Source organism: Diorhabda carinulata, chromosome X (assembly GCF_026250575.1).
Source record: "Diorhabda carinulata isolate Delta chromosome X, icDioCari1.1, whole genome shotgun sequence".
Lineage (NCBI taxonomy): Eukaryota > Metazoa > Arthropoda > Insecta > Coleoptera > Chrysomelidae > Diorhabda > Diorhabda carinulata.
The window spans coordinates 45,908,853-45,936,633 of NC_079472.1; the positions used below are offsets into that span (position 1 = coordinate 45,908,853).

Consider the following 27,781-nt stretch of genomic DNA (forward strand, 5'->3'; position numbering starts at 1 on the left):
TTCTTCTAAGTCTTCAATATTTAATTAAAAAGAGAGCTTATCTCTACGATACGCCAAATATTGCAGCGACCCGCAACAAGTAATTTAAAAGTGTCTTAGAAATGGTGAACAATAGTTACTGACTTACTTTTTTCATCAAATACTGAAAAGTTGGAGCTTCTTTTTTTGCACTAGTACAATAAAGATCCACTTTTTCCAGTAAATATAGTTCAATAAAGTTGTGTTTATTGCATGAACGTAGAAAAAAGTTCCTTACACACAATTTATAATTATCAATTGTTTCTGATTTTTGTCGTCTGAAAACAATTTATAAACCTCCTATGGAGTAATAAACAATATTTTTTTATCACTTGTGGCATTGTTTTTTTACTGAACAATTTATATAAACAATTAAATGTATAATATTATATAAACATATACAATAATAAACAATATAAACAATTTTTTTCTTCTACCTGAGTAAATCGTAAATTACATTAATTTATAGTTTATTAGTAGATTGATTATTACAATTGTTGCATAATGAGAGTCAAAGGTGTTACATAAAATATAATAACACTTAAGATTTTCTTCGTGTTACCCTATAATTGCGTCAGTAGTACTGCTATAACTCTAATAGGATTGGTATTCTTATGTATAGAGAAATTCAAATATATCAATGTAGATTGAAGCTTATATTACTGCTTAAAAATTATAAAAAAATATTTCTGTCTCCAATTCATCCTATTTTGACTATAAACCACCTGAAATAACATTACAAACAAAATATTCAAATCCATTATTTTAAAATACTCTGGTTAATTTCTAATAATCAGTACCTCAAATACTTGTAGTCTTTCAGTTAGTGCAAAACAAACGGCTCTTTAGATCAATAATTGTTGACTATATATTATTAAATATAAAGACTAGGTACTGGTCTTGCACTAAAAAAGATTGTAGAAAAATGAAAAGCCAATAAAGTCCTGAATAAATTTATTTAATAAACATTTTAAGTTTGAGAATATTGATCACTATAGTTTTTTTCCATTTTTTTTCAGCTCTTTGTTAATAGTGTACGAAGGTAATAGTGCTATTTCTAATGACTCACTAACAACCACAGAACCATTTTATTCGAAAGTATTAAAGAGTTGCTGCGACGACGACTGTACACAAGCATCGGAAGACAATAGTAGAGAAATTCATTACTGTTATGACGCAGATACTTCCAATTCATCTGTGGACTTCAATTCGCTCCACGAAGAAGTTTCACAAGATACTCATCACAGAGGTTTCGGCGAAGCCGCAGCACGAGGCGCTCACTCGTCATCGTTTTTTCCAATATCTGAAGAAACTGTATTCTTAAATTCTTCCCCGCCTTCCAGTATTACCCCTTCAAGCCCTTTGGATAGTTGGATGGTCTATTCAAACAGTAGCAGCAGTGAATATACCTTACCTGATCAATCAGATAGTAGTAGTTCGAACGAAGAAGTATCAGATGCTGAACTGCCATTGAGTAAACGTGATTGTAAGTTACAGTGCGCAAATCGAACTGAAGAGGATGACGAAGATTTACTACCTGTCCCTAAAAGAATTTTTGTCGAAGATTCTTCTTCCATTTCTGGTCCCGTAAATGACGTTGACGTTAGGATAATAGATTTTGCACATACATCATTCACAAGAAATAGCGACGTTGTAGCGAAAACTGTTCATGAAGGACCTGATGGGGGTTTTTTAACTGGATTGGATAGCCTACAACGATTACTTTCACAAATTTTAGAAGTGGAAAATTGATGAAAATTTATTTTATAGGTAAACCAGAAGTTTTAAATAAATTATTTTTCCATTAAGATGGGCTGCTATTTTTGAGATTATATTGGATAAAGTTTTTAGGAGTATTAAAAAAAACACTTACATTATTATATTTGGCATTCAATCGTCATAAAGCAGAGTAGTCTTGACAACATTTCTAATATTTATTTTAAATTTGTTAAATCCAATGCGTCAATATTTATTTTTTGGTTACTTAACACCCAACCATGTGATTTGAGATGATTAAGAACATTGAAACAGTTATACCCACTCTGCTGTATTTGAATTTCGATATAAAGTCTTCATAAATAAATTGACTGGGGATCATTAGTTCTATAGACTTTTTTCACAAAGTCACAACAAAATGTAACCTGAGTTGTTTGGAGTTATTCTTAGAAATCTTTTAGAAGCATTTTAAAAATGAAAAATAACCTAAAAAGTTTTGTATTCGGGTACAGAATTTCCTTCAGATAATTTGCTTCAACAGTTTTAAAAATGGCAAATATAAAAATTGTGTTACCGAAATTCATTCACACACAATAATCACATTTTCAAATTAGAGCAGTCAGAAAAATCATAATATTCACATTTGCCTTATTTTTCTTTTCAAGCAGATAATAGGGAAATATGTTGATATTGATGAAAAGATGTTTTCAGGGTTTTTAGTTTTATGTTCTACAGTAGGAAGCTTGTTTCTATTGTTAGCTCATTCCATAAGTATTTACTCCATAAATATAAATATTCCGTATATCTACAGATTGCGATAACGGCAAAATTGACGATGTGTGTTAAAAAAAGTCAGGTGAGGCGATAACGGCAACATTGAAATACGGGATGTGTTAAATAAATAAAAGTGTTTTGTCAGGCGATAACGGCCGACGGGGTGTACGTGGTATATGGGTTTTGTTAATAATGGAAGGGTTGATAATGGTCCGGGTGGGAGATATGTGAATGGCCTAATGTCGCTTGTTTGGTTACTCACCTAATGCCATTATCAACGAAAAAATATGCTCTACCTGCCAATATTAACAAATCAAGTACAACTCGTCGGCCGTTATCACCTTATAAACACTTTTTTAAACATATCTCGTATTTCAATTTTGCCATAAAACTCATTGTAGAACAAATATAGCAGGGTGTGGATAAGAATATTTGTTGATTCAACACATCTATTACCCTCATAAATACATTAACAATTAAAATATCTGATGATTTTAAAACTTTTAACTCTCTGAAGATGATAACTTGGTTATCAAAACACGTGTTGGACAGTGTAATAGTATTGAAATAGATACCAATATCATTATCAGAAATTTAAACAAAATTATTTATCACATTGAAAAAACCACTAAAGATAAGCAGAATGTTCAAATTGCACCCAATAGAAAGTAAATAAATATTTTTCCAGGAATATTTAATCGATTGATAGACATATTTAATAACGTGAGTGTGTTTCTTGAAATTTTATTTAAAGTATCCGATAAAAAACAGAAAATAGAGTGCAGGGTAATTGTAGAAAGAATAGGTGACTTATTTGGTATCATTTTGAAAGTTTATATTCAACTCTGTATATATAAAATATGTTTTAACCTATTTTCGCCACTCGTTTAAAATATACATATAAATATGCAAATAGTTAATTTATAATCAATTAATATTATAAGCAGATAAAAAATGGGAATTTCAACCAACCATTTTCAATTTACTGTAGTATTTTTGAATAGTTTATATGTTAAAGATGCCAAATTGCGAAATAAATTTCAGGATTCTTTAAGGGTGTTAAATCACGTTAAATCAGTCAGCGCGGAAGATCACATACCTTTGATATTAGTCAAAGTTTAAAGATATGATATTAAAAAATAATAAACATTTCTTTCCATCAGATAGTAATATCGTGAGATTGATTATGAACTATGTTCACTATCATATGGTCATACGTACATAGTCCCAGAATCCATTTACGTTTTTTATGTCTTGATCACAACAATAATTTGGTTCAAGATCAATTTGAAAATTCCAGTGTTAAAAGCGAATTCACTGATAACATACAGTATATTCAAATTATTGCTTTATCTTGATAAAAGTGATTTTGTAATTGATGTTTTTGGAACATGATAAACTGTTGGAAAATGATATATTTTAATGTCATCGTAGATATCTTATCTTCAATTTAATTTTCATATGCTGAACATTGAAATATGTATCCACATTCTTTAATAAATTATGTTGAAACTAATTGCAATCATAAATAGTTAGATTTGTTTCTCAGTTATGTAGTTATTGATTGAAAGATAGTTTTATAAAACTTCCACGTACATGATATAAGGTGGTCAAAAATTATGTACATATATTTTTAAAGCTGTTATTACTTCTAATGTTCATTTTTTTCTAAAACTTCAAAGGGATTAATTGGGAACCCTTTTTCTACAAATATCTACCAAACAGTTTAAATATGTAGTTCATATATTTTGAAATCATCTACATAATTTCATATGACTACTGGGTACTTTGGAAGGAAAGTAAGAGCTATTATTTCATATTTATATACTCTAGATACTATTATCTATAACATTTGCATTATTAACTATTTGTGATGATATTACAAAAAAAAATCGGTAAAATGAGACTAATAACCATCATTAATCTTTCCAAAACTGCCCTGTATTGATATGTAATAAGGTTGGTGGTGATATAAAATTAATGATCCTAATGTCTTAGAACTACCCTAACTCATTTAAAGGGTTATATTTCCCTTATTATTCAGTTGTCGAATATTTGTACATATTCTAATGCTAATAACAAAACACTTATAATATTCTATGGAGATTTGCTCCTTCAAATTTCAATAATCTCAAAGATCTTTTAAAATGGTACCAATGAGAATAAAAAGGTTTACTCGAATCTAAAGTGTCGCTGCCAAAATTTTTTTCTACAAACATTTTATATTTCTAAATTTTAATCATAAATACTGTATATATTATTGAAGAAAGAACTGACTGAACCGAGAATTAGTAAGTTAATGAATTAGCAAAGTATTAAATTGAGATGGACATCAATCAGTAAATTTAATGCCGGATCTTATCTACTGCCAATTTTTAACGCAGCATATGGCTCAACAATAAATCCTGCAACAGTATGGCTTTTAAATTTGTTTCATAAGTGGGTTACATAATCAGCCAACAATGGCTGACGAAATAATATGGACGTGGCGGCTTATATTACTTTAAACAAAAATTTAATGAGAAAAAGATTGTCGTTTCCACCTTATTTCAATAAGTGCGAAACTTTAAGTATCCAGTTTCAGTCTTTTTTCTCTCTTTTTTTTGCGTAAGTTATCAATTTTTTGAATATTTTGCAAGCCGCACATTTCTTATACCAAATTTTTCAGCGATAACAGGTCATCAATTTTTTCTAACATTTCTATTTTTATATATTCCCGTTTCCACACTTCAGGACATAAATGTATCTTATTAATAAAATCAATAATTATCTCACTTCACCATCTGATTTTTTTCGCAAAAACTTTACAAAACATATCAAGTAATAACCAAAACAATGTTATATTGCGTTGTAAAATACAGTAGCTTTTCCATAGGTTTTACTTGATTGCACTAATGGTTTCGCATTAAAATACGTCAAATGTTAACCATAGCACTCAAAATTGCATTAATATATACCCTTTGCATATGTATCTTTTGTTATTTTCAAAATTTGGCAATCTCACCTTCATTATATGATGAGTTTGCCAATGCAGAGTTTATAACAACATTGTTGCCAATTCTATAAAAAAGCTGAATATTTTGTAAAACTACATCGGCGATACCAAACACGTATGACTTTAGTGACAGGGACATACTAAAATATTAACCTCTATATCGCATAGTCTGGCTGTTATTGTTTGCAATGTTGCCGGCTATTCTATTACAGCAACATATTGCATTAAAAATATCATCGGCTTAGAAGCACCATAACATCGTATCGTACCGGTTTTTAACTGTTGAAATTTTGTAATAGAAGTATGTTTTGTTCAATAAAAAACATGAGGCCTAACCGAAGGGAAGGGGTCGCAGCGATTAGTTTTTATTCACTAATAAATCCTGGGTTCGGCGGCACTGAGCTAATTTACTTCGTTACTTTATGGCACTTTATATCCATTAATTCAATACATGTATATGCGAGCAATTATTAATTATTGTGTTCAGTTTTTATATTTGTCTTTTTGTTTGAGTAAAATGTTTGGGAAAAAAAGTAAGTCATTTTATTTTATTGGGCAAATGCAAATATACAATAGCCCATATAGTAAAATGACAATATTAAATAGTAAATATCTTAGTGTGAATACAATCAAAGTATTATTTTTTGCATTCTAATAGATGGAAGGTTCCACTTTTCATCAGGTGCTTACAAAACTTGAATTTTAAAATAGATTTCATTTTTACAATTTGTTTTTTTTTCCAAAAAAATTTTCATTAATGTTAATATAAAAGCAGGCAGAAGTTTTTTATCTAGATGTATAGGTGGTATTGTGACTTTGGTTATTTCTTCTATTTATGTTAGAAAGGATCCTTTAATGTTTGAATCTGTGATTTTTAAATAGTTCGTATTAATGAAAGACGGATGAATGTAATTTCTAGACATTCCGAATTTTTTATCATAAAACTTATCTTTGACGTCGGAAGTGAATTTACAAGAAAAGAACTTAAATTATTTTATTTCATGACGATCATTGAGATTAAATATTATTAGAATATTAAAAAAAATTGCCATATTTTGACATAGACCGAAATAGGTCAAACATCAATTTTTAACTGTTATTCTAAACTTATTTTCTGTATCAAACAAGATTTAAAATTAATACGATTCATCCAGAGAAAAATAAAAAGGTCGAATAACAGAACTTAGTACCAAATAATAGAACTGAATATTGGAAAATGTTCTCCTTTCAACTACCTATTAGTAGATAGCTTCACACTAATACACAAATTAAAAGTCAGAGAAAAAACTCAATTTAAATGAGAATGTGTTTGTAATTACATAAAATTCATTAATTTATTATTTTATCCCATTGTTCACCAGTTTTGTGAATATTGTTGGAATGTGTACTAAAACTTTATAAAGCAGCATAGTTAGAAACTATTTGTCATTTAGGTATGTTATATAAGAATAAAACTTTACGACTTTGATTGGTCGAAGCAATATTATGCAACCCAACGAAGTTCGTAACAAATTTTGTAACAACGGCTTTTCCCCCAATAGTAGTCTGAAACATTTTCATCCTATATAATAAATAAGCTCATCATGTGTTCATTTTTATATGTTGACTCAATTACACATTCTATTTGTAAAATGCATTCAAACACTAAAATTTGATTTTAATAGGTTTTGTAAATTGTCAATGATATTAGCAACTAAATTAACTAGTTAAAACATTGAATAAGCAAAGGAAACAGTTTTTTCTCAAATTTATTATAATTATAGATAGTTCTATTTTAATAAATAATTTACTTAATATGATAATGATTTAATAGAAAATATGCTAATTTTGGCCATTATTAAAATGTAATCTGACGTGCAAAATTCTGGAAATTATATGAATTTACTACATGAATATCAAACTAGAATCTGTTTCAACCATACAAAGATCTCTATTCATCATATTTCAAATTTAAGAATAGAAAGTCCTTGTATGATTAAAACAGATGGTATTTTGATATACATATGGTAATTCATATACTTATCAGAGTGCGGTTATATTCTGATAATGACTGAAATTATGCCCAAAAGGGCGAAACATATTTTATTAAAATATTCATTTTTTATATGTAATCGAGATTATTTATTCATAAAAAGATACCTATTAGAAAAGACCTACGTATTAAAATATCTGCATTTATGTTCATCAAATTTGAATAAAAAAATAAAATAATTCCACTTGGCCACTTGAGAAAGTAACTGAAAAAAAAAATAATGTAAGAAATCACAAACTTAACAAAACACGTTACGAGCCATTCCAATATTAATTATTCAATCCAATTAGATGATGTTTAGGAATATCATTGATTTCTGTTTTTCAAAATACTTGTATATAATTATTGGGACTTAAGGCTTGATCTCCTTCCTAATAAACATAATATGGTTTGTTGTTAAATTGGATGAATGTTTATTACTTTAAGAAATATTTATGTTTTTGTAATTGTTTTCAATAAAATTAAATCACATAGAATTGAGTTCCTTTCTACCTGTACTTACTAATAAAAATATTTAAATAATTATAACGTATTTCATTTCATATCCCCCTTTCAGTGTGGTGTTATTTTTTGATGTCTATTGAGACTATTATCAGTTTTTTATTGTACTCCTATCCGACTTCTTCTAGAATCAAATCGAACTAAATTAGTGTGAAAGGTATTGCAATACGAATGATCACTCGTTTCTTCAGTATTACCGGATATAAAGCAACCACATTTTACTTCTACTGACATTTCAAATCATTACTCGGACTTAAAAAGTATTCTTAATAAACGCAATTTTCACTTCCATTACTTCAAAACCCTCAATTACACTGTCCGATGTGAGTTTCCTTATCGACAATAATTTGGTTCTCAAAACCCGCGTCATACAGTCTAATTGGGAGTGTTAATTTATCGGTAATCAATTTTATATATCAATTAGTAGGAATTAATTTGTTAGAATCTACCGCCATAGCCGCACTCACGTATTCGGATTCAGTCGTTGATTGCGCGATACATTGTTGTTTTTTACTGAACCACGTTACAGCCGCACCCCCGAACTTACAAATTACTCCCGAAGTTGACTTTCGCGTATTTATGTCACTCGCGAAATCCACATCACAGTAAACCTTAAGATGTTCCTTGAATCCATAAACATCCAAGAAATCAGTGAACTTTCTATTCCAACATCTTGGTGCATGTTTAAGACCATACAGACTTTTCTTAGGTAAACAAACTTGAGAGGAGCCATTCTCGAAACCTTTGGGCTGTTCCATGGAAATTTCCTCCTCAAGATCTCCATACAGGAAAGCTGTCTTGATATCGAACTGTCGTAGATGAAGCTTCTCCATAGCAGCAAAACTTAACACAACACGAATAGTCTCAAAACGAGCCACGGGACTGAAAGTTTCATTAAAGTCTATCCCGGTTTTCTGCGCACAACCTTTTACGACAAGACGCGCATTAAACCGCTCAATTTCACCATTGTCTTTATACTTGATACGAAAAACCCAACGATTTCCAATTACCTTTTTGTCAGGAGGTCTTTCAACTAAAAACCACGTGTCATTTTGTTGCAGGGAGCTCATTTCTTCTTGCATAGCACATAACCATTCAGTCGAATGTTCTGATGAAACCGCCTTCTCGAAGCTTTCTGGCTCACTCTGAGCAACCCACGCTACAGGCATTGATTTTCTTCTGATGTATTCTCAAATTGAGTTGATTTTAAAACTATTTTCTCCTCCTTAAAAATCACATCATGACTTAATACCACATCATGTTTTTCCGAAACCTAAACACGATACCCATCACGATGTTCAAGATATCCGACAAATATGCCTCTCAATGCCTTTTTGTCCAGTTTTCTGTCCAGTCTTTAAACGTGTGGTTGTTTTTGCGGCATAACGAACAACGCGTCACAGAATCAGCTGAAGATGACTTCCCGAAACGATTTTTCTTTCCAGCAAACTTTCCTGAAACTAACGCTACTTTAGACTCATCTTCAACATTTTCTTGACTGCCAAATCTTAGTTCTTCAGTTAGTAGTCTTGTTGTCAAATTTTCTAAAGTACGTTTGCTTTGTTCTGTGGAATCCCAAGCACTGTGAAAGAAGTTGAATTTAGTTGGTAATGTGGAGAGTATTCTCGTTATCAACATAGATTTCGGTATCTTACCACCCAACTTATCCATCTTGTTTGCCAGCTGCTCAAGACTTGATATGTGATGCGCAATACCACCATCATGACTCCACTTAAATTCAAAAAATTGCTTTTGTACCAACGCAAGGCTCTCTTCGGATTTAAGATCGTAAACACTGTGCAGTTTTGACCACATTTCATGAGCCGTTGTACAATTCATAATTAACTGCAAGGGTTTTGTTTCAATTGTTGTGACAATCAACTTACGGGCAAGTTTCTCTCTTTTGATCCATTTTCTAAGTATATTCTAGTAGTCCGTAACTCCTTCAGTTGGCCGTTGTTCTGTCCCTTCACAAATTTCTAACGAGTCGTCACTGTCCAATAGCGTATGCATCACAAACCGCCACTGCGACCAGTTGTCAGCATCACGCAGTTTATCTATTTTCGGTTTGTCAATTTCCATTATGGCAAACTTGACCGGCGAACGATAGCCGAATGCACTTAGTTTTTACACAGTCGCACCCGCACTTCACTATTCCGTTACACCGAAAAAAACCGAACAATTATTTACTTCCACTATACACCTGGGCCCATAACCTGTTGTAGAATTTTTGTGGATCAGATGAAGTAAATAATAAACTCGTGAAAACTGAATGCTTTAATTAAAACTCGTAACTCGAACGTTTACAAGAAAAGCAAATAACCGACTGACTCTAGTAAAAATACGATACACTTTTTAGACCTCTTTAAACAAGAACAGAGCGTCATTCTTATCGTTAGCAAAACATACACATAAACGAAAAACTAAACCAGTAGATATAAAAACTGTCAACAAATGTATCGATTACAAAAAACTCGTATTTCAGCCTAAAAATGCCGACATGGCTAGTCAGTGATGCTTTTAAACACTTCAATATATTTTCTATTTGGTGCCATCAATTGGTCCTTTGAAAAGTAACATAGGTACTTAACAGTGGCGTAAGGTACACCTTCGCGGCACGAGGGGCGCGGAGGCCTTAAGGGCGCCGACAAAAGGCTAGAAATTAAACTTATGTAGGCAATAAAAAACTAGTCACTAAAAATTATACTCGTATATAAAAAATTAAAGTAACACCTAATTAGTTACGTTATTGTAATTTGGAACAACCGCGCATAAAACTACAGAGGCCTCCAGAACAACTGTTCCATAATTAATTTTCTATTTATCATAACTCTCCTGTAGGTGAGTTGCAGATTGATAAGTGCAGAAAGGGTCTAGTAGATCCATAGTAATCTGGAACATTTGGAAAAACAAAAGGGAAAAATTTATTTTGATAAATAATTTTTTTATGGTTCACAATTTTTTCTCAAACATTCTGCTTGTTTATTAAATGAATAATTGTATGATAAATAAAAAAAGTAAAATGTGAAATCGTATTAGAATGGTTTCAAATATTTGTAAGATAGTAACCTTGACTCCTTGACTTTTCTCATTTAAAAACGTTGAAGTTCGGTAGAAAAATCTAATTATCCAATTAAAGTTTTCTTCTTGGAACCGACCGGTAGTTGTTCACTTTTGTAAATAAAATGGTAAAAAATCTCTTAAAATTATATTCAGTTCAGTTTTCACGTGTCTCGGTGTCTCTCGGACAGTTAATGTTTTTCTGCTGTTGTGTATTTTCTACCTACGTTTTCTTGTATTAGTGTCTGAAGTCTGTTATAGTACGGTTACTTTTACTGCGGTTGTTTCTGCGGCTTCTTCTGGCTAACTTTTGGAAGTGATAAAGTATCAACTGATAATGTCGAAAAAACTTAGTGGCGCGTAATATAGAAAAAGAAAAAAAGAAAAGAAAGAAAAAGTAAGAAAACTGCCAAAAATTGATTCTTGTTTTAAACTTCCTACATCTGAGACTAAAGAAGACAATGAGGACATTAGTGATTGAGAGATTGAATCGATAGTTGCCCCGACTATTTCCAATCCAACGAACCTAACTGTAGAAGTTAAATATTATATCAAATTCATCAAAAGCCAAAGAGGAAGGGGAAGATTCCGATGATAACGTAGAAGGGCAGTTATTCTTAGCATCCAGCGATATTGCACACTACAGTGCTCTCTTGAATGAAGAAGAGAAATCTTCAATATTTCTTTTAGAACCGTGCCGACCTAAAGGTCTCTTTCTAAAAGACGGCAAAAATAGATCGTTTAACTCTTATTATTATTACTTAGAAACAAAAACTAGACAAAAACTTGAACGTTTCTGGTTGTTTTATTCGCCTTTGATGGATAGTGCATACTGCGACCCGTGTTGTTTGTTTGCGACCCAAACTTCAAGGACACTTGGACTACAGGTAAAATAGAGGACTGGCAGGGAATTAACAAAAAAAATAAAAGAGCACGAAGTAACTCGTATTCACTTGAATTCCTGTCTAGTGTACAGTATGAGAAAAAACAAAAAGGACCTAAAATCCATGATTGAGGTCAATGGAGCTAAGGTTTTGCGTAAAAAATATTTGTCAAAGCATTTAGCAATTATTTATGTAAATACGTTCAAGTATTTAGTATACTGTTTATAAAATACTAGATTTCTATTTTTGTTAAGTTATTGTTATTTAAGTGAAAATGTAAAAACTTGTGTTCTCCGGGTAAAGAATATTTTTTTCAAATTTTATAAATTGGAATAAAAATAATTTGAACAAAATTTGCCACCCCTTGAAATACGCTATCCTATTCAGCTTGTTTTTAAATTCACCATTATTTATGTGCCTCCGTCAAATTATCACTTCTTTTATTTTTTATTAAAGTATTAAGAAGTGGATTGTTACAAATCTTAGAATTCTTGACATTTTTTATCGTAGTTGCTTGGTAGAAGTGGATTACTGATAAGATGGTTTGTTGACCTCATTACTATACATAGTACATCATTTGAAACAGTTGAATTACAACAATTAATATATATATATATATATATATATATATATATATATATATATATATATATATATATATATATATATACATTAGTTATATAGTTACATATTATGTCGTATAATATTTCTTAATTTAGAATTTAAAATTTATTAAAAAATATTCAAAGTCAATAATAAATGAACAATTACAAAGATATTATATTCTATTTATATACTCCCTTCCAAAATTCATTAATTGCAGGTACATAAAAACAATGCTTTTGAAAAAATTCTTAATGAAATGAATCTGCTAATAAAAAATTGTAATAAGCAATAAAATATTCTAACATAATTATACATCAATAAACAAATATACCTTCATGAAACAACTACTAAGACGAACATACAATTTACAAAGATTACATAGCGTTAGAATGCCAGTGCCAACTTATTTTTACTTGAATCACACGAATTCCTTTCTTATCTTTATCAGCTTAAGATAATCAATTATGAAAAATTCCATGCTGCAAATTCTACACAATTATTTGACAGTTATACGGAAACAATTGTATCTGAGAAGTTACATATCTCTCTAATTCGCTATATTTGGACGAAAATTTCAGTTTACATAGGCATATCAGATTCAAAGTTGGTTAGTATAGTTATTGTTTGTTTATTCACTCTTACATTTATTGAAGTGATGGAAGTAGTTATTTTTGAAAATATATAACTTTAAGATTTATATACTGTAACTAGGGTTGCCAACTGTACTATAATATATAGAATATTTTGGGTAAACCTTTCGTACATACTGTTGAAGAAATATATATTACGCAAAAATACTATATTTAAATTATTAAATTGTGGATAATATGCAAATGCAATGTTTGTTACTATTAATAGTTAACTAAACCTCCACAACCTTTTCTTTAAGTGGCAGGTCTGAGTGCAGACAATACTAATGCAATTTTGGTGGTCACTATCTCTTGGAAATATAATTTTAAAAATCTACAGCCGTTTCTCTGTTTCTACAGCCCGTATAGAAGAGCTTAAAAAATTAGTTGCGGCTTTTGAAGATGTGACATGAGCTGAAACATGTACTAGGTGACTTTTATTGCTCTCTTGTATGGACAACATACTATTGAGTGAAAGGTATTGAGTGATTATTTTTTTCAGTTTCAAAGAAGAGTGTCGTATACATATTAATGTATACGACACTCATAATATTTTGATGATGATTGAAATCAATGGGAATTCTAAAATATTTTTGCATTTTCTAAGCCATATTTCATATTAAATTGCTAGAACAATGCAAGAAGTACAAAGAAATATAATTTTTATAAAAATAATTTAGTAATAAATATATATATATTTCTATATTTTTCCATTAAATACTATATTTTTTAGAAGTGTATTATAGTTTTTATAGCTTATTTTGAAAAATACTGAGTTCCGCTAAAAAAAATGTTGGCAACCCTAACTGTAACTATTCCGGATTCGATTTATGTCCATATTTGCTTAAGCCACTTCCATCTTGACATTGTAGTCCGTACTAACTAATGTTGTTTGCCATTTATTTGCTGAATATCAATTATGAATGTCGATCATGGAAGTAGGAAAGGTTTCTACTTCCACGACATCTACATGTATCAAACTCGTCGGTGAAAGATGGAATATATCTGAATAATTGAATAATATACTTTCTGTCGGTAGATGTTGACAAGTATAAATGGTTCTGGTGAGTGATGAAAACGACAGTTTTAAACGGGCGTGCTAGATAACGACATTTTTTGTTATCGAACTATGTCTTTCGTATCAAGTTTAAAATGTTCTTATATCAATTAGGAGTAGTCGAAGAAATAATTGCTATTATTTTCCCAAGAATTTAATTCTGTTAGAGAAAAAAGAAACTGGTTGCGATAGTTTCATTGGGGAACATTTCACGCGGGGTATGGTTTATATTGGGTGTGGCTGTGTAGGACTAAGGTTGAGGTGTTTTATACTGTTAGGATAGTTTCTTTACAAATAATGTGGATAGCCGAAAGACCTGTTGCAACCTAGCGCTCCATAAATTTTAATAATTATTGAGCACATTACGAGTAATCGTTAATCTCTGCAAGAATATCTAGTATCCCAAAAAGAGAATCTGTTTCTCCAAGTAACGTAAATGTAACGAATTTTCTCCTAATATGGGAGATACTGTACGAACAAATAGTTGTGTAAATATTTTTTTCTAATTAAAAATACTTCTTTTGCAACATTCACCGTGAATACATGCAAGTGTCGACATTTACTTATGAAAGCGATTACAGGGTTTTTAGATTGTCGAAAACTCTACTAAATATTATTGCATATTATCTGTGATTACGATTGATAGCAATTTGAGTGAACATGTTTAGTTACACGAATCAAATAGCAGCAGCTGACTGGTACTTTATAAAATTTCGAGAATCGATTGACGAGTTTTTATGTAATTCAATTATAATTGTTTTCTCATTCGAAGAACGACCTCACCACGTAGTCGAATTCTACAAAAACTAAAAACCACATTACACGTGAAAATATAATCATATAAATGCGATCAAACGTTTGAAATTTATTTTGCCTTACCTTTTCTTCGTTCCCTAATTTTTTATTACTGTGAAAATAGTTGAAATTCTTTTTCATTTTAGGAAGGAAAGTTATCATGAGCACAGTTGTACCAAAAGATACTTACGTAATGAGTTATGGAGTTTTTTACCTTTTAGGAATAATGCTTGTAGTACCTCACTTTTTTTATTTGAATGCATTTGATGTGAGTAGATAATCAGTACTAGAATATTTTGATAAAATATGTCATTTTATCGTTCCTACAAAAAGCACTTTTAATAATATAACTTAAGTTCTAACACCACGTAAGTCAAAAATGACTTTTGAGGAGAGCCAAGAACACTGTACTTCTCTATATATCGCGACCATAATACATATATTTTTTTTGAAAATTTATTAACACAGATTGATTTGATTTCTATCGAATGACATGCAAAAATAAAAAAGGCATTTTTTGGACTTACGCAGAACTTAAGCGACAGTATGCATGTTAAATAAATATATAAAAATCAGAATACACTTAGAGCTTCTGCAACATTAAATTACCAACATTTACAATGTACACATACAATAATTCTAATAATTGATGTGCCACATTTGTTTCAATCACAATATTATGTTTCATAAATATGATAGTTGATGTTTCATAAATACCGAATGGAATTATTAACTATGGTGAAATTGATACTTTGTACAACAGCTACCCGAGGACCAATTGGTTTTAACATTATCCTGCCATTTTGACCGTAGGTATACTATTGAGACCCCTCCATAACACGGTAGTTTTATTTAGCGTTTTCATACAAAGTGATTTCCTATGTAACGAGGGATTTCCTCACGATATAATTCTGTACTATAAAATTTATAATTTGATAGTTAACAATAATTTCGCGTTTACATATTGTATCAATTAGGAAAATTCCAATGCAAACCAGATATGAAATATTGGAAAGATCTTTCTATTTTAAAATCTGTGGTGTTAATGTTTCTATTTGCTCAAGATGAAATGCGTCTTTGTCCATCTCTCTCCGACATTAATCGATTGGAATCTTTTTACAACAAAGTTTGTTAGATATTTCAAGTATAGCGTATAGCTGAAATATCTGAATGTAAAATAAATTTTCAATATTGTCATGCCTTATAATATGTAGAATGCTGGTAAAACATAAAATAGAGAACAAAGAATCATTAAATGGATAGGATGAAATTTTTATAACTATAGACAAATAAAAAGATACTCTCTTAAGTAAAAAGATTGATTAATTAGAACATTCTTATAAAAAAAAGTATTGGAACGTTATTTAAGATTGTGAATCTGGAAGGAACTGTTTCTATAAAAAGTGAAACGAACAAGTTTGAGTGTTTTGTTGCTTTTCGAAATATTCGCCATTAAGGCCTACATTTTTGCATATGAGCAAACTAATTCTTGAAACATTTTTCCCACTCTAAAGTTGATATCGTAGCAGTATGGTTTTGGAATTCTTCAACAGCTTTTTGAGGTGATGAAAGTCGTTGTCCGCGTATCTTTTGTTTGACAGTGAGGTACAAGAAACAAAAGATATTGATTTGTAGTTGTTCTTCTTTAAATATCTCGTTGTTTGAGGTGCTTATGGGAACTGACATGAGGAATCAATCTGGAACAACAAAAGTTACGCGAAGCGATTTTATGCATTGTTTTGTATAAGTCCTTTTTTAAAATCTAAAAAATCATACAACGTTATCCTTCACGGATGATTGTACAAACTTGCTTCTTTCAAACATTCACTATCAATAACTTACTCAGTCAATTTCTAAATTACCACTGGCTTTGGATTAACAAACTTCAGTGATCATAAATACAGTGGTGCCATAACTTATCAACGCCACCTATTATTCGATTGGTAAACCTTGAAAGGCAACCCTCGTATGAGTTTTTTATTAAAAATTTTATTAGTTAATAACGCCAAAGTCACTTACCGTTTTATAGGAGGATTACTATATAGGCGTGCAAATAAAGATGTACCATACATTTGTTTGGCAAACCCATCGGAAGGGAAAAACAGTGATAAAAACGGAGGATATATTTTTATTCGCTACACATATAGAAATACACTCTAAAATAATAAGGAAACTTTCTATGAGAAATAAAAGGACAAGTTTCAATAATTAGTTTTTTTGCTAGTTTCCAATTTTTCTTTGCCGCTGGTTTCTTACAACAGCATGTACTAATTTTCGTATTTATCTCCAGTTTCTACCATTTTGCTTTAACCGCGTTAATAGGGCTTAGGCAAACGTGGAACTCAACGCACGGTAAGCTTATGCATGCATAATTCTCCAGTTAGTATATGACTATTGCGTTCTTTTGATATGCCGATAGCCTCTTCTATCTAACCGTAAACCGATGGTCGTTTAGTATTATTTGGTGAACTTTTTCGATGATATCGCTGGTTGTCGCAGGTTTTGGCCGTTCCGAAAGTTCGTCGTCAGTTCAGCAGAGACCGCACGTTTGAAATCAGCTGCACAATATTTTACGGTCCCAAATAAGGGTGCAGATTCGCTGTACACAATTTATAACTCTTCTTTTATTTGCGTAGGTGTACCTATTGTCTATTTAATGACAGCTCGATACACGATGTTTTCTGTTTTACTCCTCTTTAGACTATGTTCGTGTTAAAATGTTCTTTTTATGAGGATTATGTACATCTAATTTTTAAATGTTTCTCGTATTTCTCTCCAGTTTCTACCATTTCATGCTGTACATATTTCCCTTATTTGTTATGGAACTTCAACCTAACCTATAATATTCAAGGGATATTCCATTAGTTTTGATATAGTACATTTTCAAAATAGAAATTAGACACACTAGTTGACTATAGAGCTTACTAACAATTATTATGTAGCAACTTTGTATAACAGTTTGAGGGAATAGGGCATCATATTGGCTGTTCTAATTCTAAATGACAATTTTACATGTACGACACCTGCACAGGCGAATAACAAAACAAAAATAACGTAATTCTAATTTCAAGACGACAAAGCGGTAACGTGTTAAAGCCGTATAATTGAGTTTTTTACGTTTCAGTTTTGGATGTACAGATTTGATGAAAACCGTATTAATAACCGTAAGAATATGAATTCGTCGTTAATTACACTGGGAAACAAATTCTCAATGACACCGTTCAATAAGGTATGTGAGCTTGTGTAGTATTTGGATAGTAATTCTAATCTTACTTGAAGAAGTAGAAAATACGTCAAAAGCAAAAATAGCAAAGGACCCTGTCTACATTCAAATGGTCGCGAAAAGCCAACACCCTCAATAGATAATAATGATCATAACAAAACCCCGAAATTAAATAAAAAAGTCGCAAATTGAACTGAAATCCTGAAAGCAAATTAAAATATTTATTACATGCATTAAATACAACATTACATACCGTCTAACTTTTAGAAAATAATAATAGGGCGGCTCCTTTGAAATATTTAGCTGGCTTTTTTGACCTGGCGACATATTGATTTCACTGGGGGTACTAAGAATATGCAACTACTAAGATTCACTACTTTTGTCATGCGAATGAAAATATTAGTTTTGCGATCGAAAATCTTTGATACTTTTATAGCCCTTCAAGTAAGAATGGATAAAATATAACTTAATTGAAAGAATTATACAATTTTCTATAGCATAAGTCTAGAATTTTACCCAGGTATAGTCTTTTCTATTTTTCTTGTTTTTTTTTAATATGCCTTTACAGGCGTAGCACAATTCAATAGGGATTATTGAGTTGTAAGATTCTAAATCAGTAGATATTCTGTTAATAATTATTAACTCCATTATAATAGGAAGATTTACATACATCAATATCAAATCTTATAAAAACAATTAAAAATTACATTATATACAGTAACCATCTTCGAGGATTGTTTGAACAATTTCCGACCTAAGAATATTAATCCTTATATATGCAATTCAATGTCTTGATTGTTTTTTTGTTTCAAGAGTGTAGTGGTGGATAAAAGTTTCATCTACATTTCATCTGGCTGTCGCAAGTTTTGCTTGTCGTCAGATAAGCTGACTTTTGAAATCAGCTGCCCAATATTTTACGGTCCCAAATATAAGGATGAAGAGTCTCCATTCACAATTTATAACTCTTCTTTCATTTGTGTAAGCCTACCTATAGCCTATTCAATGACAGCTCGATACCCGATTTTTCCTGTTTTATTCCTGTTTAGTATTAAAATGAAAAATTGAAAGCTTACAAACGATTAAAGTTATGAGATAAACACGAAAACACGAGCACAACACTACGATAATGAGACTTTAAAATAAACTGAACAATAATGGTGTGGGGACAAAAACATCCGTAGGTTTTTGAGACAGCTTGTCAAGTATGCGTTGACTGAGAATGTTATTTTGGCAGTTGTCAAATGTTCGAAGTACTTATAAACTTTACATCTTTTTTAGACGTTCACTTTCAGGAATGAAAAATCTCAAAGAAAACGTATAACGTGAAATAATTGCCAAGTTTTATGAACAAAATCGAGATCTGGAAAATTGTTCACGGTTAATCACTTTGCAAGAATGGGCATAGCCAGACAAACAATTTACGAAATCTGTTGATTCGATTGAAAGAAAAAACTGATAGTCAGTCAGTTTGAGAAAATTGGGTAGAAAATTCAAAATCGATAAGAAATATGTAAGCAAACTTCTAAAGAAACAAAATTTAGTTCAACAATCAAGAAAATCTGCACCCAAATATTCTGAAAAGCAACAAATGGAACCAAAAACTAAAACTTAGTACATATTTTACTTTTGAAGGGAGTGAAACTGAAAATAATAACATTTATTATCGCCAGAGAGACGAAGAAATAAATTGATAAATGTATTTCAAAAGATACAAAGAGTTCAACTCGAAAGTGTTGGTAATATCTTCCTGGGTCACTCCGTAGCATACATTTCTCCTCCTGGAAATTCTGTAACGGCCAAAATATATAAATAAGAGTATGTTACATCTAGATTGATACAGTTCATAAAGAAAAAGCATCCTGGAGGAAATTTTTTGCTTTGGCCAGAAATGGCAACTGTTCATTATGCAAAGGACGTTGTAGGAGCTTTTGCGCAGTTCAATATTCCGTTTATTGAGAGGTCTAGGAGCGGTCCTAATGTGACTCAACTGAGGCCAAGTGAACGGTTTTGGAAATATTTGGAACGAAATGTATATTCTTAAGCTACTATATACGAAAAATTGAAAAAAATGAGCAAACTCCTGATTCAATATTTAAAACCAAAAATTAGGAAAGCAAGCCCACTGGATGCCGATTCAGTTATATAAATGTTATTTATTATAGTGTATTAACCATTGTTGCATGAAGTAAAGTGAATAAATTAAAACAAACAGTTCATTTCTTGTCCCCATGCCCTTATATTAAATTATTCAGTTTTGTGTCAAATTTATCAACTTGAAATCCACTTATAGCGACTGAGCCCTCTTTGACCCTAAATTTTCATTGATTTTTGATTTAACTTTGGGTCATATATGTGAAACGTCTATAAAACAAGTGGTCTGTGATCTATATTTTTGTAAGCTTTCAAGCATTTCAATTAACTTAAAATGGTAAGAACGATAAATGCAGTCGGCAACGGCGAATTTATGAATCTAAAATATCTATCAAGAATTAAATTATAGACGTAATTAGTTGTTTTGTTTTGAACCAGAGAAAACTTATGTAACATTACCCTCAATACGGCTTATTATCGTTTGCTATTTAATATGTTAACTATTTGACACTTATTAATTTTGAAATATTATTTCAGGATATTGTTCTTAGACCAGCAAAAATAATTCTTTTTCGCTCGTTTGAAGAAGATATTAAAGTCAACTCAGATACTGGATCAACAGATCGAAATAGATTCCAAGTGAACGTTACGTCAGCATTATCTCTCAATTTTCAGACTTTGATGCTGCTTTGTCTGATATTCTTTCTTATGTATTGTAAAAAGCTACCTCCTCCCGAGAGAAGACTAACCTGCTGTCTGTGTTCTATATCAATAATTTTTTCTTTTTCTATCATCATTACGCAGATCCGAGCCACGAGTAGTAAGCTATGTTTTTCAATTTTATTAAATGCTTCTTTATTTTCTTTCAGAATAGTTATAATAAGTAAAACACTGTATTTAAATCGATGTTTTAGATACACGTTATATTAGATATATGTTAAAGCTTGTTAGCTAATCAATTAGGCCTAATATACTGAAGCTCTTGCAAGTTATCCTACCAAATAATAATTTTTTCACTTCAATTATGAAAATACATGATCAATAATCTCAATTAATCAATCACATTTCATCCAATAAATAGACAGGGCCATATTCACACTGTGTCTTCTTCAGTTCAGATTAGAATGAGGATTCATGTACTTTCATTATACTGATGAGATCCAATAAATCGATTCGTCTACATACTGTTCTAAAATGGACACGAGCTCTTAAGCATATAGGTTTTCAAAAAGGAGGTATAGGGGAGAGAATGCTGATGAGACAGTCACAGTGTTGTTACTGATCAAATTGGTTAAAGTTGCTATTGACACAGGTATAAAAGTCAAAAATCAGAATGTATGGTCAAACAGAAGTGATTGCACGATATCCATAGTGATTTGACGAAGGATCAATGAAGAGAATTCAAAAAAGATTCATGTAATACACAATCTCGAAGACTATTTGAGGGATCACTGGACATTTTACTGTTGGCACAGGAAAGTAACAACGGATAACCATTGCAAAAAAGTGTATCGGTGAAGAAGAGATGATTGAGCATCTACTCTGTTGGTGTCCTGCCTTGGTGGAAAAATTATGTCAAATGCTGGGAGACAGCTCAGAATACCAGAAATGAACTCTGGGTTTCTAAATTTTGGAAAATAATGTGTAATATATGGTGCGTTCCACTAAGCATTCACAGCGCCTAAAATACTCATTTCGGAGTTCCAAATGGAGAATACGATCGTTGGTCGCGACGAGAAAGCTAAACACTCTACTAAAAAATTTAATGATTTAAAAATTGTAACATAAAGTCTTGAAGCTCTTGCTATATTCTTTCTGTTTTGCCATTGTTTTTACCTCACCCTCAAAACATTTCATAATATATTTCACTTAGGTTTACGATTATAACGCTTTAGACTAACGGAACGAGAAAAACCGGTCCGTACCATTTAATTGCGTTTTGTCCGATATATTCCTATAGATAAAAACGCGCATCGAAAGAAATGTGATGTTTGTCCTGAGATAAAACTGGGATATTTGTATCTTCTTTCAAAATAGGTATAAACGGTTCACTCCACGTTGTTCAAATTCTCAATAGTACCAAATAAAAACAAGTTGATTGTTTTAGGGCCTCCAGTGCTTTTTTCAATAACGATGGTCGTTACAACTATTTTGAATTGTAAGTATGTAATTTATTACAAATGTCATTTCCGTTAAATACACATATGTATTATAATCTTGTATCTTTTGTAAATCAGTTTGTTTACACTGCACTATTCTGTTACTTTTTAACAAGTAGTTTTTATAAAATTAAATTCCTTAAATATGGAATAACTTATATTAACGATAAAATACAATGCGGTCCAATGTATAGAATAAATTCAATTTTGGTGTTATTATGTACTATAGTGAAAAAATAGTGAGTTTTTATTTTCAAACTGACAATTTACAGTCAATATATGAGGAAGGAAAAGAATAGTGAAGTTGATTTGAAGAGTTTCCGCAGGGATGAGGACGAGTTTGATCCGTTATTTATTTCTTAACCAACTTTTTGGGAGTGCTCTACTCTATGTGTAGTGCTTGTTTTTAAACACACTTTAGTTAGAATAATCAAATTTCAAATTTTGATCGAGCACGATATATTTATCACTCTCGTACTAATGTACTATTTTCCCTTGATAAAACCTAGCTAAATAGTATATAAAAATTGAGCTAGCAATAATTTTCAGGTCTATCTGGAACTGCGATGGCTACCCTCTATGAATTAATAACTGAGTTCCCTACAAAGTGTTTAATCTACCTCCAGTGCGGTCAATGTATTTGCGGAATATTGGCTGGAATTTTACGGATAGCTCTTATACCCACATGTATGAGGCAAGATCAGATTACAGCTATTTATTTTTCTTTTGGATCTTTTATCATGATTTCTGTAACAATTTATTATTGTTATGTGGTGAAGACTTCAAAATTTTTTATTTACAGGTGAGATATAGTAAGAAGATGAAATTATTCACTTGAATCAAGTATACGAGATGTGATAAAAATACGGGGATTGAATTTTTTAGCAGAGTTTGATTTACATTTCAATTGATAGGTTTCGTACCCTCGTACGCTGAAACCATCAGTATAAAGTTTAAATCCGCCTCGGCTTATCAGACTGCCAGCAACTCATTGAATATTAAAAACTATTTATGGTGATAATATAGTTAGTTTGAAAACTGTTTAAAAGTGGAAATGTGTCGGAAGGTCGAAGAATAGTCGGGACATCTTTGGAGTTGGAAAAAAAGAGATAAAAATTTACAGTAGTAAGTTTTAAAAGTAATTTTGGATTCTCTTGACTTTGAACATTGAATGAACATGAAAGCAAATAAGTTAAGACAATAACCATATCTTAGGCTGTGATTATGTTGTGGACAGATAGACATACAGAATATCTGCATTATCTCCACTGTAACAGTGAGAGCTAAAAATGAACAAACTTGCTAGGTTACACAGTTATTACAACTTTTGAAAAACGATAGCTCTGAAAAAAATGAGGCTTTTTGTTCATCATGACAACGCGCCGTGTCTCAATTTGCTTTTGAATTGAGTTTTTGGTTATTGAAAGTTCTATCCATCTCACTAACTATATTCAATTCAATATCCTGAAGATACAAAAAAAAAAATAGGATAATACGGAAACTTTTTGACACAATTCATGATATTGAGAAGGCCATGACAAAGAAGATGAAGACTATTTTGAAAGATGTGCAGTGATGAAACCTTGGGAGAAGTGCATTTTGAGCAATGGGCAGTACTTCCAAGAAGATTAATTCAAATTTCAAAATTCAAAATAAACGAAAGCTTTCTTTTCGTCTTATTAACAAAGGTTAAATTCACAGAAAAATCGAATTTACTACCCTTATTTTGATTTATTAGTAATTAACTGTAACAAAATAAATAATTTATTAAGGTCAGACAACAAAAATGACATGATAGGCGTTTGAAACATCAATTTGACACACATTAATGGTTTTTAAGTGGTTAAATAACTTCACATAAAACTTAATTACACAACATTATTTTTTCAACACGTCATGTCAGTTAAATGAATTGAATTCGCCTTTTACATTTTTTCTTAAATTTTTGTGCTTCAGTATTATTGAAAGCGCAGAAATTTTCAATAATTTTTAATAATGCACACAGATATTTACCTCTAGTTGTTGTTTAAACTATAAACTGAATTGAGAAAATTCAGTTTACTTTAGTTTTTGTTCACTGGAAACAGAAATCAAACTATTCGAAAACATTAACGGATGGCTGTCTCTCTGGAGAAACATTCCAGGTGTAAGATAATCAAAAAGATTCATAACCGTATCAACCAAGAAGTTTGAGGATATTCTTGTTAAGACAAAAAACGACATTAAACTAGTGGTCGATCTTCTGACAGGCTACTACCCCTTCAAATACCACCACCACCTGCGAATGTCTTGACAATTTCATTAAGACTTAAGTACCTCGAAGAAGTAGTACCAATACCTTGGAAAGTGGGAGGCTACCTGTTTTGTATTGTATCTTGTACAAATATATATATATATATATATATATATAGGTGCAGAATGGCTGAAAAACCAAAACGATTTCCCAAACAATCTACATATTTACAAATATACACAAATTTGACATCTAAAAGTGACATGACATGATATGACATAAAAACGATTCTTTGAATGGTATTTATTCTAAAATATTATTTTCGTAGTTTAAGTAAAAAAATACAAATTTAATATTAATCCTAAAAATATAATATATAATGACTGTAGAAGGCTCAATATCAAGCTTCGATAGTATGCAAAACATATTAATTTTCATTTCAAAATTATAGTGCTCGTTTTGATTAATGATTGTGGATACTGGGAGTTTTTTAATCAAAATAGACTGTTGGTACTAAAACATAAATCCATTTTAAGTGAGTGTATTAAGTTTTAGGTGTTTAAGTACCTCAAAATTCAAATAAAAAGCAGGCGATATTGGTGAGGATATGCTTATGAGTTTTTTCTTGTTTGTGCTAATTAAAAATTTATATTACAAATCCAACAGCTTTGTTTCCAGGTAGGATGATAATCCGAATATAAAAATTATAAGATACGATGTCTAAAAAACAATTTTCCATAATTGAAATTCGGATGCTATCGAAAATAAAACATTTGCATTCATTCTGGAGAGCCTTCTGCGATTGATGATGATGATGATGATGACTTATCATTACAATACATGCAAGATATAAAAAAATATTATAGTAAACTAATGAATATGATTCAATATCAGCTTAATATCAATTTTTCAAGTTATCAGAATAACAATAAACCATTCGACGTTTTTGTTTGTTGTTCTCTTTGTTGTTCGCCGAAATAAATAAATCACTCAAAGTTATAAGTCTATATTGCTTCTCAAATTGAGAATTTAACACCCGAAACTTTATTTTAAATAAAACTTCATTCACAAAAATACGTTACAATGTTGAATGAACTTAGTTAATGAGTTTTCTTATTAGTTCATGAAAAAATATATTTAAAATTAATAAATTTTTTACTTCAATAACAGATAAGGATAAAGTTAAAAATAAAATAAAAGAAAGAATCTTGGCACTTGCAGGCGATCTGAAGGCTGAAACCTATTTCTTGTTCCTCGTAGATTGTAGGTCTCCGCACTACGTATTAAAATACAGAGTCGAGTTTTTTTTCGCGGTAAAGCATGAAAAATTCACGACCACACGAATCCTACAGTGACTGTGCCAATTAAGGGTTTTACTCCCAAAACTTGATTTTTAAAAAAACTTTATACACAAAAATACGTTACAATGTTGAATGAACTTAATGAATCTCAACAATTGAATTAACAAAATTAATTAAAATGGTATTTACAAAAACTTCTATTTATATTGATATAAATGCTGAGTAAGTAGTATTTAAGAAATATTAAATTTTAAAATCGTCTGGATTTTTCTAGATGTAGCTCTTATTTTTTTTTTCATCATCAAAAAATTTTGTTAATTGAATTAAAACATAGCTATTGAAATGAAAATAAAATGACAAGGCAATTAATTTCACTGCACTCAAAAGATTGCGGTGCAACATATCTATAATCTCTTACTAGTTTTAATCAGATTTGATTTAGAAAAGTATCGTACACCTCACGCTTTTAGAATAGTGACATTAATTGTGAGTGAGTTAATGTCACAATTGACGTTGAGTAACTAGCGTATGAGGAACGTGAATTTCAAAGTGATAAATAGGAACAAGGGTACAATAATTTCTTTGAAAGTTATTTATTTATTTGAATACATGGAAAATACCTACTTTTCAGGATCGCGAACCTAATTTTTTACGACATTAATCCATGTTTTTTCTAGTATTAGTCAAATGGGTGAGCAACAGGATGAGAGACTACTCAAACGAGTCAAATTAAAAAAAGTATTAAACAAGGGAAAATGGTTTTATGCTGCAATATTCTTCGCATATGGTACTACTCACGCAGTGAATCCAGGGTTATTGATACTAGTTCTTCCGACAATTGCAGATAGCTATTGGAAAAGTGAGTTATTTAACAATTTTTATCAATAATAATCTCAAACATTTTATAAGTTATCATCAATAAGAACATTACCACTACTCTACACTCATACTATCTGACGCGGGCTTCGATACTTCAGTAGTAGAACCATACATTGATTAAAAAGTTCAAGGTCTCAATATCTACATGTCATTTATAGATAGTTTGATGATGAAGCTTCAAATGAACATCTAATACAATTATCTAACGTACCGTACCGAGTTTCTTGATGAACCTGTGAACTTTGATAATCTTACATAGTCCTATGGTCCTAAAGTTGTTTATCCTTTATCTATAAAAATTACCTAGAAAAAACCGATTAGGTTCGAAGATAATTAAACAGATCATGCTGAAATGCTTAAAAACTATGGAAATAATTTTCCTCTATGGCATCGGATTGTGATAATTCCAAGTCCTGAAGTTTCAGTGATGGTCGTTATAGTCTAACAACAAATGAACTAAAATAGAAACATTTTTTACAATAAAGACAGCAGTTTACAATTTTGTCTGGTACCAAAAAGATTTAATATCCTATGTTACAAACACTCTGAAATGTAAGATATACTCGATGTTTAATCAACTCATTTAGTTTTCTATGAATTACTGATACCATAATTGTAATTCAACATAGAGGCAACCAAACTGTTGTAGTCAAACAGAGCAAAATTAATGATTTAGGAGATATTTTTATCCCTAACCTTCCGAAAATATAGCACTGCGAATAAGAATTCATACAAATACTGGAACTTTAAAACTTTATCGAGTTTGAAGAAAAATACTAAGATTCAATCACTGAAAACTTAGTGAAATGGAATAGATTATACTAAGTA

The 27,781-nt window shown here is 30.7% G+C and overlaps 3 protein-coding genes across 8 annotated transcripts in view; 2 read left to right on the top strand and 1 right to left on the bottom strand.

The window, feature by feature from the left end:
• LOC130900459 (uncharacterized) overlaps positions 1–8,011 on the top strand; it is an 81,606-nt gene extending 73,595 nt beyond the window's left edge. For all 5 annotated transcript variants that reach the window (XM_057811091.1, XM_057811089.1, XM_057811092.1 and 2 more), the window contains one exon: positions 1,038–8,011. In XM_057811091.1, the coding sequence (XP_057667074.1) occupies positions 1,038–1,770 (733 nt within the window). In that variant the 3' untranslated portion in view covers positions 1,771–8,011. The remainder of the gene's footprint in view (positions 1–1,037) is intronic.
• A 1,348-nt stretch (positions 8,012–9,359) lies between these two features.
• On the bottom strand, positions 9,360–9,875 carry LOC130900545 (uncharacterized). Its single transcript, XM_057811242.1, has one exon. The coding sequence runs from the start codon at positions 9,873–9,875 to the stop codon at positions 9,360–9,362; it is 516 nt and encodes a 171-aa protein (XP_057667225.1).
• Positions 9,876–13,073: 3,198 nt separating this feature from the next.
• LOC130900468 (equilibrative nucleoside transporter 1-like) overlaps positions 13,074–27,781 on the top strand; it is a 28,818-nt gene continuing 14,110 nt past the window's right edge. The window contains exons 1-7 of one of the 2 annotated variants that reach the window (XM_057811108.1): positions 13,074–13,193; positions 15,214–15,335; positions 18,192–18,296; positions 20,919–21,201; positions 22,489–22,539; positions 23,090–23,342; positions 26,752–26,933. In XM_057811108.1, the coding sequence (XP_057667091.1) occupies positions 15,228–15,335; positions 18,192–18,296; positions 20,919–21,201; positions 22,489–22,539; positions 23,090–23,342; positions 26,752–26,933 (982 nt within the window). In that variant the 5' untranslated portion in view covers positions 13,074–13,193; positions 15,214–15,227. The remainder of the gene's footprint in view (positions 13,194–15,213; positions 15,336–18,191; positions 18,297–20,918; positions 21,202–22,488; positions 22,540–23,089; positions 23,343–26,751; positions 26,934–27,781) is intronic. The other variant, XM_057811109.1, reaches the window with a different exon arrangement.

Bases quoted from the DNA above. Each gene is read 5' to 3' on its own strand.
- LOC130900545 (XM_057811242.1), bottom strand. From the start codon at position 9,875: ATGAATTGTACAACGGCTCATGAAATGTGGTCAAAACTGCACAGTGTT.